This window comes from Oryx dammah, unplaced genomic scaffold (assembly GCF_014754425.2).
Source record: "Oryx dammah isolate SB20612 unplaced genomic scaffold, SCBI_Odam_1.1 HiC_scaffold_14, whole genome shotgun sequence".
In the NCBI taxonomy this organism is placed as follows: domain Eukaryota; kingdom Metazoa; phylum Chordata; class Mammalia; order Artiodactyla; family Bovidae; genus Oryx; species Oryx dammah.
In genome coordinates this window covers 6,499,460-6,518,186 of record NW_024070198.1, presented here as the reverse complement: position 1 = coordinate 6,518,186, position 18,727 = coordinate 6,499,460, and the positions used below count along the sequence as shown (strand labels likewise).

Sequence of the window (18,727 nt, the reverse complement as noted above, 5' to 3'; positions counted from 1 at the left end):
GCATTGTAGGCAGACACTTTACTCTCTCAGCCACAAGGGAAGTCCGTAAAGTATACAGGAGGGTTAGTTTAGGTTATATGCAAATATTATGCCATTTTATATCTGGGACTTGAGGATTTGAGGATTTTGGTATCCACAGGGGATCCTGGAGCCAATCCCTTCAGAATATTAAGGGACAACTACACATGTAGACAAAGGAGCCTGGCGAGACGCAGTGCCTAGGGTCACAGAGTCACGTGGCTAAACGGAGCGAGCATCGTTACTCTAGAGGCAGTGGATGTGTCTTCCCAAGGCTTAAGATAAACTTTGGATGAACGCTTTTATCACCAATTAATCCACTCGCTCACCTTTTTTGTTTTCTATGACATACATTTGATTTTTTAATCCAGTGAATTTATGGTCACATCACATGCAGCAAAAGTTTATCTAGCAAAAATTTCCTAAACATTTTTTGTGGGGCGTAGAAATATGAGGTGCGACTCCTACCCTCAAAGAACTTCTTGCCGTCTCCTGAGTAAGAAGATTCATTCATATGAAAAAGAGCAAATGAAGTCTTTTAGAACTGTATTAAATTCTAAATCATGCAGAAGGGTTCTCAGCATTTCAAAAAGAGAGCGTTTGGAGCTGATGGCTTAGTGAGGCCCTAAGAAGACACAGAGCTCAAGCTAGAGCTGAGAGAATAGGCTGGGGGTTAAACAGAGAGATAAGAGAAGGCTGTCGGGGGAAAGGCCGTTCCAGGAGAAGTTCAGGGCACAGAAGGCCATGTGTTTTCACAGGACACCAAAGCCAGTGGCCTGACTAGAGGTTGTGTGAGGGAGCAGGGAGAAATACCGGGTGACCAATGGACAGGGTATAACCGTATTATCTTCTTAAAGGAGATGTACTTTAAGGCATTAGGCATTTTTGGCCATCAGGTCAAGCGAGAACACAAATAAACACGACTCAGCCCTGAACGTCCACCCATGAAATAAAAGGATACACTATAAGGTGACTAGACAGGCTATTTTTAGGTGGCAGTGCTCCCAGAAATAAACATCATAATTTCACTTCTGAATAAGGTAGTTTACTTTGTGCCAAGATGTATTCCATGTCCCTGAAAATTTTATATAAACACTTTCAATGACAGATCCCTTCCATGAAAGGGAAAAACATCCTTCTATTTATTAGTAGTGTTGAAAATAGCCGTGTCCTCTTAAATCAAATGAAATGATTGGTCTTGCTTTCTGGAAATAAACTGAAAAAAGATGATTCTGAATATTTCAGTGTATCTCATCAACTGCATACATTTATAGTTCATTGCTAAGTCATACTCTCTCCTCACATTAATGCCCCTGATGTGTGTCATATTAGGCTAAACACTGAGCTAAGTTATCAGGAGGTTTTGTGGGTCAGATAAGTGAGTGAGTGAAAGTCACTCAGTCGTGTCCAACTCTTTGCAACCCCATGGACTATACAATCCATGGAATTCTCCAGGCCAGAATACTGGAGTGGGTAGCCTTTCCCTTCTCCAGGGGATCTCCCCAATCCAGGGATCGAACCCAGGTCTCAGAAAGGGTGAAGTTCGAGTATACCATGTATTAGGATATTAAGATGTGATGATAAGCCATTTGATTAAAAGTCTTCCAGTATGTAACCATTTCTTTAAAAATTACAAGGTTTATTTGTCTAACATCTCAAAAGTGTGACTAGAATGCAAACACTTTCATAAATTAATCTGCTCACATCTCAAGAGAGTAGAATTTTGCCATATATGATTCTCTCTGTGTTATTTAAACTCATTTTAAACATTCACTGAGTCAATAAGCAAAAGAAAGTGAAGTGTCAACTTATACTGAACTCCATCTATGTGGTGTTTTAAGTATTTAAGTATTAGAATAAATGGAATTATGTGAAGTACTTAGCAGTACAAAACCGTTGCATACAGTACTTCTTTATATTAATGAGATTACACATAGAAATTAAATCTTAAGGGAAAGAAACCAATTATCTGATGAAGGAAAATAATTTAAACTATATCATAGGTAGTAAAATCAATTTTAATGTCACTAGAAAATAAAATAAGTACTGTAGGGAAGAAAATAATACGTTTACATTTCACATTTCAGTAGACAATCTGAAATGTAAGTAGCCCTTTGAGTAAAAATGTATCAGTGCTAACTCTCTATTAAAGGAAATCACAAGTGTACTTTCATTTGCAAATTATTTCCATAAAATAATCCAAACTTTTGTTCATGTTGTAATTAAAAATTGAAAAGTATGGAGCTTTCTTTCTCATCTTCCTCTAAACTGAAAGTTAAATGTCTTTTTAAAAAATTAAAATGAAAACTATCTCCTCTATGAACACTGCTTTGCACATCTTTTACTCAATTTTAATTTAAGAAAATATGTATTTCCTTATGTTTCTTGTCACTAGCCATAGAACTGAATTTTAGGTCTAAAGGCAAGTTACAGAGAAAATGGGGTTATGGACAGTTTTCATGACAGGTGTGGTGACCTTGGGAAGGAAGACAAGGATGAAAAGACTGTCTCTTAATTATCACTTGTGCAAATGGCAGGTGGAATCAAATGAAAAAAGATAAGACAAATCACTTTTTCTAGGTTCTTTGTTCTGAATTGATATGTTTGACCATTAATATAGATAGCTTAGTGGTTACTAAGTGCTTAATATTATACATAATAGTGCTTAATATTATGAATAAAATCTTAAGTAAAACATCTTACAACAGGGCCACACCTCTGTGCTCATGGCTGAATAATTTTCAAACTCTGACGTCCCTATTTAACTCATTGTCCAGCCTTTCCATTCTCTGTCACTTGGATATGCATCATCCAGACAGTAACAAGTTTTCATTGTTTCTCCTTGTGTATCCTATGGAACAAAACAGATGCCATGGTTCTTTCTTAAGCTTCAGACATAGATGAAGGAAAAGAAATCTATGATATTACTATGTAATGTAGAGAGACAGATAAGTAATAAAACTGTGGATAACTAGTGAGAAAAGAGGTTTTAACAACAGTGTGATATCAGACAAGCTTTTAATTAAGATTATTCTTAATGTTTCCTGAACTTGATAGTACTTTTACACAGTGAAATGTAATTCTCACAAAAGTTATCTTTTTTTTTTTGGTTAGGAAATGTTGAGGAGTACAGTTCAAAACTACTTTGTAGAATAGAAGCCTTCTGTGCCCTTAAAAAATTTAACTTTCTTTCACTAATGCAGTAAGTCAGTTCTTCCTGAATATTTGGGCACGTTAGTATTTCAGAGTCAGACGCGACTGAAGCAACTTAGCAGCAGTAGTATTTCATGTCCAAAAATGTTATTTGAGTCACAGCAGTAATATTGCTTTTTCTTTCTCTGTTGAAAGAGAAACTTCCTTAAATTCAGACAGATAAATTTTTCCTATTCCTTTGCATTCAGATGGTAGGAACAACTAACTTTAAAACATATTTAATTATGAATTATAGTAGTAAAATACTATTTATAGTGAAAGTCACTCAGTCATGTCGAACTCTCTGTGACCCATGGATTATACAGTCCATGGAATTCTCCAGGCCAGAATACTGGAGTGGGTAGCCTTTGACTTCTCCTGGGATCGAACCCAGGTCTCCCGCATTGTGGATGGATTTGTTACCAGCTGAGCCACAAGGGAAGCCCAAGAATACTGCAGTGGGTAGCCTATCCCTTCTCCAGCAGATCTTCCTGACCCAGGAATCCAACTGGGGTCTCCCACGTTGCAGGCAGATTCTTTACCAACTGAGCTATCAAGGAAAAAAGTATCCCTTTTAATTAGCATTCCCACATATCTTGGAATTCATGGTAATAATGATAACAATTCTTACATAGCACTTTTAATTTTCAAAGTATTTTCACATACACCATCTGATTTGGTCTTGCAGTATGTGCAACTATAAACTAATGTGGTTTTATTCTTGTAAGTGAGGAAAATGAGGCTCCAGATTACATGAACTTGGGTATGATTGTAGTTTGTATGTTATTAAAATAATAAGACATTACCCAGAAAATACATATTATTTTGACTAGAAAAGTTTTAAGAATTTGTAATAGGTATATACATTTTGCTTAAATTGACCCACAATCCAACCTTTACTTGGACACAACTTTTTTGTACTTAGGGCTTAAAAGAAAAGTCATAAAATAGGGAAGTCATTAAAAAAGAATAAACTGTTTTTAAGAATGTTAATAGTTTCCCAATACTAGAGTAAAAATGAAATATAGTTTTGACTAATTGGGGAACTTTTATTGAATAGGTAAAGATAAGCATAGAAAGAAAAGCATTTCTGACATGCAGTTCCTTAAAATGTAAATTAAAAACATAACTATCACACAATTAATAAAGAAAAGAACTAGAAAATATAGATACACATATTTTGGGGGCCTTTTCTTTTAAAAATTCCTTAAAAACTTTGTTGAGGTATAATCTATTCACCACAAATTATACAATCACCACCACAATCCAATTTTAGAACATTTCCATCACTTTAATAAGAACCCTTGTGGCCCATTTGCAAATACTCTCCATTCCTACTCTGAGTTCCAGCAACTGCTAATTTACTCTCTCTCTCTAAAGATTATCCTTTTTACTGCATGTTTTCTTACACTAAAACTGTGTTTTACACTAAAAAGCTTTTATTTTCTAAATGTATAATTCTTCAATGTAAATCCAGTTCTTTGTAGATCTAAATAAACGTGTTTAATACACAACAACTTCATGTTTTTCTTTTTTGAATTTTATGCTGATTTTATGTCTCCTTTATACCCTGCTTCAGCTTTGTTATTGTACCCAGTTGCTATAGAATAGAGCTGTTTACGTTGTTTGCTGAACACAGAGTTTGAGGTCAGTATCTCATAGGTCAGTTTGAGGTCAGTATCTCAAGCTGTGAAGCGATGTCTGGCAATAAGGGAATACTGGAAAATAATGGAGACAGAACAACCTAGGGCTTATGCATGTCCAGAGGGTCTAATAGTTGGTGTACTCATTTACTCAGCTATTAAAAGTTTTATTATGGGTCTTTTGCCTCTTTTGGTGTATCTGGTTGAGAACTGTAACTGGAATAGAGAAAGCATACTCTCCTGCACCCCAGTTTGGCTCAGTTTATCTTATAAAAGAGGACTCAAACAGTTCTCTCAGTCCAGGACTTTTTCTTGCCTTTCCTCCCTCCTTCCCTTGCTTCCCCTCTTCCTTCCTTCCATCTCCACTTATAGAATTTTTCTTTTTACTACAGACCTTACCAGGAATTCCATAAATAACCTCAATTTAAGTAAATACAGGCTACTGAAATCTTATTATACAGACCATGGCTACTTAAATCTTGAATTATTTAGAAAACTATTTCTTCCCAGTTTAAAAAATGTCAAAAATAAAGAAATGATTTTATGCCATCCCATGTAACACGGGTTGCCTGATTGAATCCTGTGCTATTTTGTTTAGAGAAAATATTTGTCATTTCTGTTTTGCTGTTGTCCAGCTATTACAAGTAGGGTGACTCTGCCTAGATTTCCTTTATGCCTTGGGGCCTGTTCTAATGCTCTTTTAGGGAAAGCTACTGCTATTTCATCCAGTGTATGCATGCTCAGTCACTAAGTTATGTTCTAACTCTGTGACCCCATGGACTGTAGAGGAACCCACCAGGCTGCTCTGTCCATGGGGTCTTCTGGGCAAGAATACTGGAGTGAGCCGCCATTCTCTCCTCCAGGGGATCTTCCCAGCCCAGGGACTGAGCGTGCATCTCCTGCGTTGGCAGACAAATTCTTTACCACTGAGCCACTTGGGATAGCCAGTGCTTTAGTCTTTGAAAATTAGTAACAGAGAGAATGCAATAGATAAGCAGATCTCCTTCAGGTGCTGTGGCTGAGAGAACAGAATAAATGAAACTTCCACCTCCCAACAGAACATGCTTGTACTATAAATGCAGGGTCACGCTTTCAGATCATCACGTTTCCTTAAGCTACCTTTTTGTTACTTGGGAAATCCACCCTTTATCCTTTGGCCCAAGCTACCACCACAAGTTTGTTGGACTGTTTCCATAAAGTTAAATATAAATAAAATATGCTTTTAAAATGTACATTATGTCAAATTTCGGATTCATAGAATTTTCCAGAACCCTTGGATGTAATTTAGTTTAGCCCTTCATGTTCTGAGAGGTGGCCTGAGGCCCAGTAAGGTTATATGACTAATCATAAACCTATTACTAAAAGATCCAAGAGTAGCATCCAGGTTTCCTGTAAACTTTTCTTGAAATATAGTTGGCATATAATATTATGTTAGTGTACTACGTAGTGATTTGATATTTGCATACATTATGAGATGATCACAATAAATCTAGTAATCATCTGTCCCCCTACAGTTATTACAATATTATATCACCATGTTCCTTATTTATATAGTACATCCCCTTGGCTTATTCTATAACTGAACATTTGTACCTCTTAAATCCCCTTCCCTTATTTTATGACCCCCACCTCCTTCCACTCTGGCAACCACACATTTCTCTGTATCTATAAGTCTTTTTTTGTTTAGTTTGTTTGTTTTGCCTTTAGATTCCATATATAAGTAAGATATTATAGCATTTCTGTTTAAGTCTGACTTACTTCAGTTGGCATACTACCCTCTAGATCTGTCCACGTTGTTGCGAATGGCAAGATTTCATTTTTATAGCTAATATTTTATATAAAACACACACCATATCTTCTTTATCCATTTGTCTATTGATGGCGCTTAGGTTGCTTCCATAGCTTGGCTATTTTTTTTTTTTATGGCTAATAACGCTGCTGTGAACATGGGAATGCATACATCGTTTGGAATTAGTGTTTGGGGTTTTTTGAGCAAATACCCGGAAGTAAAATTGCTGAATCATATGGCAGTTCTATGTTTTACTTTTAATAGGAATCTATAAAAATCGTGTAATTGTAATTGCCTATACCAGTGGCACTAGTGGTAAAGAATCTACCTGCCAATGTAAGAGATTCAAGAGATGAGGGTCAATCCCTGGGTTGGGAAGATCCCTTGCAGTAAGGAATGGCAACACATTCCAGTATTCTTGCCTGGAGAATTCCATGGACAGAGGAGCTGGGCAGGAGGTTCATGACTGAGTGACTGAGCACACACATACCAATTTACAATCCTACCAAGGAGGGTTCCCTTTTCTCCACATCCTCCCCAACATTTGTTGTTTACGGCATCTTTGATGATAGCCATTCTCACAGGTGTGAGGCAGATTCTCACTGTGGTTCTGATTTGCATCTCCTTTTGATGATTAGAGATGTTGAGCATCTTTTCAAGTTTCTCTTGGCCATCTGTATGTCTTCTTTGGACAAATGTCTATTCAGTTCCTCTGCCCATTTTTTAAATTGGATTGTTTGGAGTTTTTTATGTTGAGTTGTATGGTTTCCTTGTATATTTTGGATATCAACTCTTTATTGGACATATTACTTGCAAATATTTCTCCCATTCAATGGGTTGCCTTTTTGTTTTGTTGACAGTTTCTTTCACCATGCAAAAGATTTTTAATTTGGTGTAGCCCATTTGTTTATTTTTGCTTTTGTTTCCATTCCCTGAGGAGACATTTTGAAAAATGTATTACTAATACTGATGTCAGAGAGCCTACTGCCTATATTTTCTTCTTGGAGTTTATTGTTTTAGGACTTACAATTAAGTCTTTAGCCCATCTTGAGTTTATTTTTTGTATATGGTATGAGAAAGTCGTCAATTTCTTATGCATGTAGCTGTTTCGTTTCTCCAGTACCATTTATTGGAAAGACTTTTTTTCCTCATGTATTGACATATCCTTGCTTCTATTGTTATAAATCAACTGACCATATAAGCCTGGGTTAATTTTGGGCATTATATTCTGTTCCATTGATCTTTGTGTCTGTTTTTGTGCCAGTACCTACTTTTTTGATTACTGTAGCTTCACAGTATAGTTTGAAATCAAGGGGCATTATACTTGCAAGTTTGTTCTTCTTTCTCAAGATTGCCTTGGCTACTCAGGGTCTTTTGTGTTCTCATACAAATTTTAGAATTATTATTCCTGTGAAAAACGCTTTTTGTTAGGGATTGCGTTGAATCTGTAGATGAGCCTTGAGCAGTATGTTCATTCTAACAATATTGATTCTTCCATTTCATGAGCATGAAATAGCTTTTTAACTGTTTTTATTTTCTTCAATTTCTTTCATTAATGTCTTCTAGTTTTCATGATACAAGTCTTGTACCTCTTTGGTTAGATTCCTAGGTATTTTATTCTTTGATACAGTTATAGATGGGATTGTTTTAATTCCTTTCTGATAGTTCATTGATAGTTTATAGAAATGCAGTAGATTCCTGTATATTAATTTTGTATTGTGAAACTTTACCAAATTCGCTTATAGTTTTAATAGGGTTTTTTGGGGTTAGAGTGATATCTTTAGGATTTTTTATGTATAATATCATGCCGTCTGTAAACAGTAACAGTTTTACTGCTTCTTTCCAGTTTGGATTCCTTTTATTTCTTTTCTTCCCTATTATAGTTAGGACTTTCAGTACTATGTCTAATAAAAGCGATGAGAGTGGGCATCCTTATATTGTTCTTAATCTTAAGGAGAATACTTTTAGCTTTACACTATTGAATATCATGTTAGCTGTGGATATGTCATGTTTATATATTGAGGCATTTTCCCTCAATACCCACTTTGTTGAGAGTTTTTAATCATGAATCAGTGTAGAATTTTGTCAGAAGATTTTTTGTGTCTGTTGAGATATTTTATTGCTCAGTCTGTTAATGTGGAGTATCATATTAATTGATTTGCAGATAATAACCATCCTTGCATTCCCTGCTGTAAATTCCATTTGATCATGGCTTATGATCATTTTAATGTTTTGTTGAGTTTGGTTTGCTAACATTTTGTTGAGGGTTTTTGCATCTATATTCACCAGTGATTTGGCCTATAATTTTTTTTTAATGGTATCTTTATCTCATTTTGGTATCAGGGTGATGCTGGCCTGGGAGAATGGATTCAGAAATGTATTTTTCTCTTTAATGTTAGTACATACAGTATTGTCTAAGAGGCCTCAAACTATCTGTATTTTTTTTTAATCCTTTTTTCATTTTTCTGTTCAGCTTGTGTGATTTCCATTACTTAGATAAAATTACTTATCTATTCCTCTGGGCTTCCCTTGTGGCTCAGCTGGTAAAGAATCCACCTGCAATGTGGGAGACCTGGATTCGATCCCTGGGTTGGGAAGATTCCCTGGAGAAGGGAAAGGCTACCCAGTATTCTCGCCTGGAGAATACCATGGACTGTATAATCCATGGGGTCGCAAAGAGTTGGACACGACTGAGTGCCTTTCACTTCACTTCACTTATCATCTAATCTGCTGTTGATCATTCTAGTGTACTTTTTACTTTACTTACCATGTTCTTCAGATCTGTTTGGTTCTTCTTTATATTTTCTAACTCTTTGGTAAAATTCTGTGTTTATCCATGCATTTTTATGATCATTATCTTGAACTCTGTATTGGGTAGGATGTTTATCTACACTTTGTTTAGTTCTTTTTCTGAGGTTTGGTCTTATTCCTTAGTTCAGTGGTGGGGCTGAGTCCCCCTGGAGCTGTCTGCATGACTTGGGCCGGAGGGGCATATCTGGGGCTGGTGCCGAGTACCCAGCACCACTAGGATAGAGTTGCTCAGTTGTATCTCTCTGTGACCTCATGGACTGTAGCCCGCCAGGCTCCTCTGTCCATGGGATTCTCCAGGCAAGAATATGGAATGTGTTGCCATGCCCTTCTCCAGGGGATCTTCCTGACAGGGATTGAACCTGGGTGTCCTGTATTGCAAGCAGATTGTTTACCGTCTGAGATGAGACACTAGGGAAGCCTCACAGGATGGAAAGAGGATTCTGAAGTTGCACTTTGCAGTGCCTGTGTCCACGTGGTTAGAACAAGCTCCCTAAAATGCCACCAAGCGTGCTCCTATTGCCCCCTCTGCCTCTCCAGAGGCTCTCAGAGATTAGTACGTAGTTTTGATCCAGGCGCCTTTCAAACTTCTGGGACTTGAAGTGTGTGAGATTTTTGTACATGCCACTTAAGAGTGAAAAAAGCCCTCCTGCTCTCCCTAACGCAAACCTTGCTGGTTTTCAAAGCCAGATGTTATAGGGGCTCACATTTTAGGTATAGGACACACAGGCCAGGGAGACAAGTGTGAGATTGGACCCCTTGTTCCTTGGAGAGGACTTCTGTGATTGTAATATTCCTCTTATTTGTGAGTTGCAGATCCAAGGGTGTGGGTCCTGACAGTACTGGGTTTCTGCCCCTCCTTCTTGTTTCGTGGCAATTCCTTCTTTCTGTCTTTAGTTGTAGAAAATCTTTTCTGCTAGTCTTCATGTCACTCTCATAGATGGTAGCTCTGTAAGCAGCTGTAATTTTGCTGTGTCTGTGACCGGATATGAGCTCACGGTCCCCCTGCTCTGCCATCTTGCCCACCTCTCCCTGTTATAACCTTTTCTAAACTCACTTCGCCTGTGGTCTATAGCATGAGCTTACCTAAGCAAGCCATCCTTTGCTGTTGTGCATGGAAATGTAATTTGAACTACTTTATAAAGGAATTTTGCATAATAATAGGCTATGTGATATTGTCAGTTCAAACATTAATTTAAAAAATATTTTAATTACAGTATAGTTCAGAAATCCGTTTTCTTCCAAAATAATTAAAAGATATCTATAGTGCTAAATAAACTATGAACTGTTAATAAAAAGGTTCAATAGATGAACAGCCAAGTAGATTCTAAGGACCAACCCCTAGTCCTTGCACTGAGCTAATTTTAACCTTGCTCTGATCAGAACCCTCTTTCCTAGTAAGTGTAAAGAATTAGGTCCACAAGGAGACAAGCCTTTATAAAGCAAGTGTTTGTCCCAGATAAAAGAAAGCACATATTTAAATATAGCCAGCAATTGTGTCTTCCAAGCTCTTTAAAATACTGGTGGTACTGCCTCTCATCTTCAAGTCCATATTATTTGGGTACCAGATAGAGCCTGATAGTTAAGAATGTGTCAAAATCTTTGTCAAAAATTCCCATATTTAAGATTCACCTTGCTCAAGTATATTTTCCTTCAAATGGCAACCCAGTGGTTCACGTTAAAATAACTTTTTATACAAGTGAAACTTTTGCTAATTTTAATTTCTGATGTAACATATAGCATTACTTATAGAAAACAGAAGAAAGATATTGAGTATTAGCATTTTTTAATTCATGTTTCCTTCCTAGAATTCTTGAGAAAGAAACCAATGTGGTACAAGGGTCAGCAATCTTTTACCTAAAGCCTCTCAATCTGCTGCTTATTCACTGGGTAGAAGTGAAGTAGGTAGGTTGGGAATACAAACTGGTTCAAAATTTCATTCCTGTAGTGGATCATATTTTGACAAAATTGCTTTGGCCTGAAGAGACCATTAAACTAAGAAGCACAAAAGAATAAAAGCAGCTAACGGAATGTGTTCTCTGTTCTGAACGCTATGTTTGATGTATAGGCCCTTTTATTTCTTCCTCACAGGTAAGAATATTCCCATATTACAGATGAGGAAATAGAGTTTTAGAAATGTGTCCAGGACCACAATCCAAAAAAAAAGAAAAAAGCTGATATTTAAGCAAAGGTAGACAAGTTTCAAAATTCGCATTCTCAACCAGTGCTTTAGCCTGTACATCTAGGTGGTGTTGGAATGATCTGCAAAGACAGACCTGGGAATCATGCCTGACCAACCAGGCTGGGAAGGATTCCTGAGCAAAAGAAGGAAAGTATGCATTCCTTTCCTTCTCTTTTGACTGCCTGTGTCCACACTCAACACTGTCATCTCTAGCCGACCTTCTCTAAAATCATTATCATTATTTCAAATCGGCACAAGTGGTGTTGGTATAACTAATTTGGTGGTGGTGGGGTTAGTTGATAAGTCATTTCTGACTCTTTGTGACTGTAGCCTGCCAGGCTCCTCTGTCCATGGGATTTCCCAGGCAAAAATACTGGAGTGGGGTGCCATTTCCTTCTCCAGGGGATCTTCCTGACCCAGGGGTTGAACCTGCATCTACTGCATTAAACGTGGATTCTTTATCACTGAGCCACCAAATAATTAATTTGGCTAATAGGACAAATAAAAAGCAAACTAAATTTCACCTTAAAATTTTTCATGGATTAGTTTTGTGAAAACACCTTCATAATAAAGCACAGTAGTTTAGACTTACTTAATACAAATTGCTATAACTTACTCAGAGTTTGTGTTGAAATAAAAAAGATAAGGTATTTTCTTTAAAGATATGACTAGTGTGGTTCAGCCTGAACTTGAATAGGTTGTTATCCTACTGCACACAACTTCTCAAGGTCTTTGTATTCATGGAATCCTAACAGAGTGGATTCCACTGTACTAGAATCCTTTGAGAGAGTCAGAATAAATAGCTATTCTGATTTAAAAGAGACTTTAAAATTTTTTCCATGACCAGAGTCATTATTTTCACTTATCATATAGGTGAGATATGCTAATTGTACAAATTAACCATTTGAAAAAAGTTAAAAAGAACTAAATCAACTAAAAATCTCCCTGAGACCACTGTTAATATATCAGTGAACACATTTCTATTTGACACTTCATAAATATATTTTGTATTTAGATGCAGATGGACAACCATCCCCAAAATTCAGTTGACATCCTAGAGATGATATTATTAATGTAGTAGGCTGTGTGGCTGGGAATAATACCACATGTTAGTCATTCAAGGAAAAATGAAACTTAAGAAAACATGTTGTAAGCATAAAAACTGAAAATTCAGAGCTGAAATATATAGATATTTGGTATGTATATTTTCTATGCCATATCAGCATACGGAAATCTTTTCTTCCTTCTTATGCATAAGGGCAGTTTTGGAAAGAAGAAAAAGAGTAAATGCTGTATACTTGTCATTTATAAGTTCCCTTGCTCTATCCTGTTAAGCTCAGACATACACGGTATGGTGCTAAGGTGCCAGCTCTCTTGTGGCTTTGTCAGGGATAAGTCCTCATGGCTTATTTCACTCTTTCTTTGATTCACTTAGTCAACAAATACTTCATGAGCATTTATTCTATGTCAGGCACAGTGAACAAAAACATCCCCAGTCTTGGGTTGCTTACAGAATAGTGAAAGGAGACAGATACTAAACCAGTAATCAGAATAAATATTTGGTGTGATAAATACAGAATAAATATAGCTTGTGATAGAGCTATAGAACACTACAAAAGGGAAGGGAGTAGGTGGTTCTCTTTTATGTAGACTGGGGTGAGGAGACACTTTCTAAGTAAGGAAACATTTGAACAGAAAATTTAGGAAACTGAGCAGCAAGCCCGGAGGATAACTGTGGGAGAATATTTAGGCAGGCATGTGCAGATGGCCTGAGGTAAGAGCTTGCTTGTTGTGCTCAAGGAGCAGCAAGGTATCCAGTGTGACCTGAACACAGTGACCCAAGTGGGGAGCGAGGCTCACGGGGAGCAGGAGTTCAAATGACGCAGGGCCTTGTAGGCATCTGTGACAGCTTTGTCTTTATCATGAGTGAGCTGGGAAGCCACTGCAGTGTTTGAGCACAGAAGCGACATGATCTAGCTTTGTTTTAAGGATAACATTTGAGCTACCCAAGATACATGTAGAGAGACAACAACGAATGCCCATATGGTGGTACTTTCTCATGTAAGGTCACAGTTAACTCCACACAATACGTGGTGTTATCCTCAGCCAGGACTGGGGCTCAGAGAAGTTACTCAGCTGCCCAGGAAGACAAGAGAGAGAGACCTTAAGTGGAGTTAGGATTGAAGTCCAGACCTGTCACCCTAAACCCAGAGTTCTTTCCTCCTAACCTACACGCAAGTTAACATCTCTAGAGAGTAATTGTTACCTTGTATGACCTACTTTTCACATTTATCTGGGTAAGACTCTAAAGAGGGAATATGATCAGATTTCTTCTCTGAATGTTAATACTCTTTTTTAACTTGTTATTTTATATTGTAGTATAGCTGATTAACAATATTGTGATAGTTTCAGGCACACAGCAGAGTGATGCAACTGTACATACACATGTATTCATTCTACTCCAAAACCCCCTCCCGTCCTAACACTAACATTGAGCAGAGTTCCCTGTACTATACAGTAGGTCCTTGTTGGCTATCCATTTCAAATACAGCAATGTGTACGTGTCCATCCCAAGCTCCCTAACTATCTGTTCCCTCCTCATTCCCCCAGCAACAAGTTGGTTCTCTAAGTCTGTGATTCTGTTTCTGTTTTATAAATAAGTTCATTTGTATCATTTCCTTTCAGATTCTGCACATAAGGGATATTCTGTGACATTTCTCTTTCTCTGGCTGACTTCACTGTGACAATCTCTAGGTCTATCCATGTGAACGTTAGTATTCTGACACAGCTCATTTTTCATGCCATCTTTCTTCTCTGTCCAGATTTCTTTTAGAAGTGAGTTTTCACGTTTTGTATTTTGCTCTGAACTATAACTGAGTTCCTTTGCATCACTCTAATCTATCATCTCAACAAATATCACAAACAGCATAGAGGGCCTTTAGCTGTTGAAGGCATTTTCAAATATCCATTTTCCCTTCTAACCTGTCATAGATTCTCAAATGCTGGCAGCAGACTGAAGCCTCTTTATCTGAAGTGTCTTCATGTTTTCTTCTAAAGACCTTGCCACATTAATGTCTTCTCAGCTGAATTCAGTCTGTCCATGTGTACATGAACAAGACACAGAAAACCTTCACCATCCTTGCAGCTAAAGCTGTAAGCAATTCATACTTCAGTTGAAAAGCAGAAATGGCTTGTTGTCTTATTTCTCCAGCACTTTCATTAGTTCAGAAAAACGTGGGCTGTTTAGTATTATCTTGAGGATTCTTTGTCCTGAGAGCACAAGATGATAACTTATGTTAGGTGATTAGCTCTGCTCTCTCTCCTCTTTACAAGTCACCTTGTTGAAGTCTTTGTAAAACAGTGAACACTAGCATCTATGTTTGGAATGGCATCTGGAGGACCCAAGCCCCTCCAGACTCACCAGGAGCCAAGAGGGGCTGCAACAGAGGCTTGGAAGCACTGGGGACACCAAGGCTCAGCTTAGGTCTCCCGGTTAGTATAACCATGGAGTAAAGTCTAAGGTCAGAGAGGATTAAAGCCATCATACCTATTTTGAGAAGACAAAGGAAAGTAGTTTCCAAAATCTTTTGAAAAACAACAAAAAAAAAATCTTATTACCATCTCTTTTTTCTTTAACTGGAGAGAAGGGAAAGACTGAGATAAAAAGAAGTAACAGTACATAAATTTTCAGTCTCAGCAGAGACAAGGGTCTGTCACTGAATTAAATAACTCTAGAAGTGTTTGTAGACTAGAACTAAAGAGGAAAATCATATAGGACCATATGGCCTTACTTTTTCAAAACTCACTGGAAGTAATAAAATTGGAGAAGAAATTAGTTTTTATTTCTACTTTTCTGATTCAAGAAGAAAAATGGTAAAGTATACTCAAACACATAATATGAAATGACGTGAAATAATACAAAGAGAATCAAATACACTTGCCCTCTTCGAATCCCAGTGGGCACAAAATTAATTGGGAATCCAGTTGGTGAAAATGTGTCAGATCCAGTGGAATGAGACTGGGCAATGTCTGTGAGTCCTGGATTTCAAATCCAGCTCCAGACAGCCTTTACCATGACACAGGTGGTGTTCGGGGTGTCATTTCAATGCTCCATGCTCCTGTTAATTTGGAGCTAAGAATGCATTGTTATATTAACTCTGTAGATTTTTTTTCTCACTTACTCCCTTCTGACTTTCTTTAAGGTCCAGTTAAAAAGTGAAGAATCCAAAACCTTTGCAATGAAGATTCTCAAGAAACGCCACATCGTGGACACAAGACAGCAGGAACACATCCGCTCGGAGAAGCAGATCATGCAGGGGGCTCATTCGGATTTCATAGTGAGGTAAGGACCATAAAGAAGCCTGAACACCAAAGAACTGATGCTTCCGCACTGTGGTACTGAAGAAGACTCTTGAGAGTCCCTTGGACTGCAAGGAGATCCTACCAGTCAATCCTAAAGAAAATCAGTCCTGAATATTCATTGGAAGGACTGATGTGGAAGTCTCAATACTTTGGCTACCTGATGTGAAGAGTTGACTCACTAGAGAAGACCCTGATGCTGGGAAAGATTGAGGGCAGGCGGAGAAGGGGGCGACGGAGGATGAGATGGTTGGATGGCATCACCAACACAATGGACATGAGTTTGAGCAAGCTCTGGGAGTTGGTGATGGACAGGGAAGCCTGGCATCAGACACAACTTAGCTACTGAACAACAACAAGGACCCTGCCCAAGGGTTCAAGTCCCCCATTCCAAGTGGGAAAGCAATCGCTAAACTCTCTGCCATGTGCGCTCACTGTTGTACATTAGATTCACACACAAAAAAATATTTTTAAATCAGATTTTAAGAAAGTTTTCACTAAATAAGAGAGCACTAAAATACCGATTTTTAAAAAATGAGAATCAGATTCTTTAAAAAAAAAAACAAATATGTTTTTCCTAAAGGAAAAATCAGACTTCCTAATGTTCCATTTTTATTCTCAGTTATTCTGGAACTCTACATAGACCTCTGGTACTTGAAAGACAAATTATTAATACCAGAACTCAAACTATTTTACCTTGAATATTCTTTATTTCAATATTTTTTGAAGATTTTAAAAAATGAAATGACTGTTCCATCTCAGTATTTTGAGAGCACTCATAAGATGGCAATGGAATTTTTTTTTTTAATATATGTAGAAGATTTTCTAGTTAATTTGCCAGTGGCACTTGCTGAAAACAGGGTATCACAAGAATTTAAGTGACCAATGCAAAGTACCATACACACCTGTACTTTAAAGTGTCACCACTGTATATCCATGTTTATGTTTATGCATGTTTATGTTTATGCATATTTATGACCACTAAATAGTGCTCAAGAGCCCATGCTTGACGTGTTAGCCAAATTGGAATTAGAGGAATCCCAAAAAGTCCTCTTGGTCCATAATCATTGGGATTAGGCTTCCTGGTGTCTCAGACAGTAGAGAATTTGCCAATCCAGAAGACATGGGGTCGATCCCTGGGCTGGGAAGATCCCCTGGAGAAGAGCATGGTGACCCACTCCAGTAGTTTTGCCTGGAGAATCCCTTGAACAGAGGAGCCTGGCAGGCTACAGTCCAAAGGATCGCAGAGTCAGCAATGACTAAAGCAACTGAACACAACACATTTCAAAGGAGAATCTATGCCCTACAGTGTGTAAATCATAAACATAACCTCTTTTTCCCTCTTTATGAATTTAGATCTTTCTCAGTCTTTTAATAAAATCTCAAGTTTGGCAAATCAAGAGTAAGACTATAATTTGGGCAATAAAAAATATTTACATGTTTTTAAAAAACAGTAATGTTTATAATTCTTGTTTTTCTGTTTGCAATTCACAGATTATACAGAACATTTAAGGACAGCAAATATTTGTATATGTTGATGGAAGCTTGCCTAGGTGGAGAGCTCTGGACCATTCTCAGGGATCGGTAAGTTTTAAGAAATTTCTATCATGTCTTTGAAAATATAGTTGATGGTGATGGAATTATTATAAAAGACATTTACATTTTATATATGCTTCTATTTCAAAATGTAAAGTAACTGTGGGCCGCAACCCATAGTTGGCCACTATACACATATGATTTAATGTGAATACGAAACTTACTGTTTCAGATTTGTAACCAATGATATAGGATTAGTCCATCTTAAAAATGGTACCTGTCAAGGTACATACAGAGGCCTTAGTTTAGTGTGAATATCATAATCAGACAACTGTATGCCCAGAATTCACTTCATTGCTGTTAACGATGAAGAGAATTAAAGTTATTTTATAGTTGCAATCTGTATTAACGGTCATTGAATTGTTCTACTCATTCTCCAGATAAGAATTTTTTCCAAAGTAACTTTTTTCTTTACTTTTACAATTCTCTTTGGTTTCCCTGGTGGCTCAGATGGTAAAGCATCTGCCTGCAATGTGGGAGACCCAGGTTCAGTCCCTGGAGAAGGCAATGGCAATCCACTCCAGTACTCTTGCCTGCAAAAATCCCATGGACAGAGGAGCCTGACGGGCTGCAGTCCATGGGGTCGGAAAGAGTCGGGCACAACTGAGCGACTTCACTTTCTTTTCATTCTTTGATTTAAAAATTAACAGAATTTCCAGCCATCCTTTTCATTCCATACCTGCTCTTGGGAAGAAAATGAATCAACTTATAAGCAGTATTTCATCCCACCTAACTTCATCCCATCCCAATCTAACTTAGATTTACTCCTTTTTTGCCCTTTCAGGACAAGTAAAGCTGGTCTGGTTACTGCCTGTTTCTTTTAATAATGCAAAATTACTTTTCTAATTCCTATTTATGTAACTAACAGTCTTTAAAAAATAATCTATAAAATGTCCTGGAAGATTATTAACAACCTTAAATGTTTACTTAAAAAAAAAAAAACAATAGCGTATTTTCTGTGAATGATCATTCAAAAGGCATCTTTGTTCCTTTGAACATTCATCTTTAGACATCTCTTTATTTGTTACAGTCTCACCCCCACAGATTCTCCTTCATCAGGTAACATCTTTCAGACTCAGGGATAGACAGCCTTGATGTTGCCAGAAAGCCATGTTATTTTTTTTGACAATTTGTTATTTT

At 37.4% G+C, this 18,727-nt stretch overlaps 1 protein-coding gene across 4 annotated transcripts in view; it reads left to right on the top strand.

Annotated features, from left to right (window-relative positions):
- Positions 1-18,727, top strand: part of PRKG1 (protein kinase cGMP-dependent 1) — a 1,378,000-nt gene that overhangs the window by 1,334,891 nt on the left and 24,382 nt on the right. For all 4 annotated transcript variants that reach the window (XM_040254675.1, XM_040254674.1, XM_040254676.1 and 1 more), the window contains 2 exons: positions 15,835-15,974; positions 17,486-17,575. In XM_040254675.1, the coding sequence (XP_040110609.1) occupies positions 15,835-15,974; positions 17,486-17,575 (230 nt within the window). The remainder of the gene's footprint in view (positions 1-15,834; positions 15,975-17,485; positions 17,576-18,727) is intronic.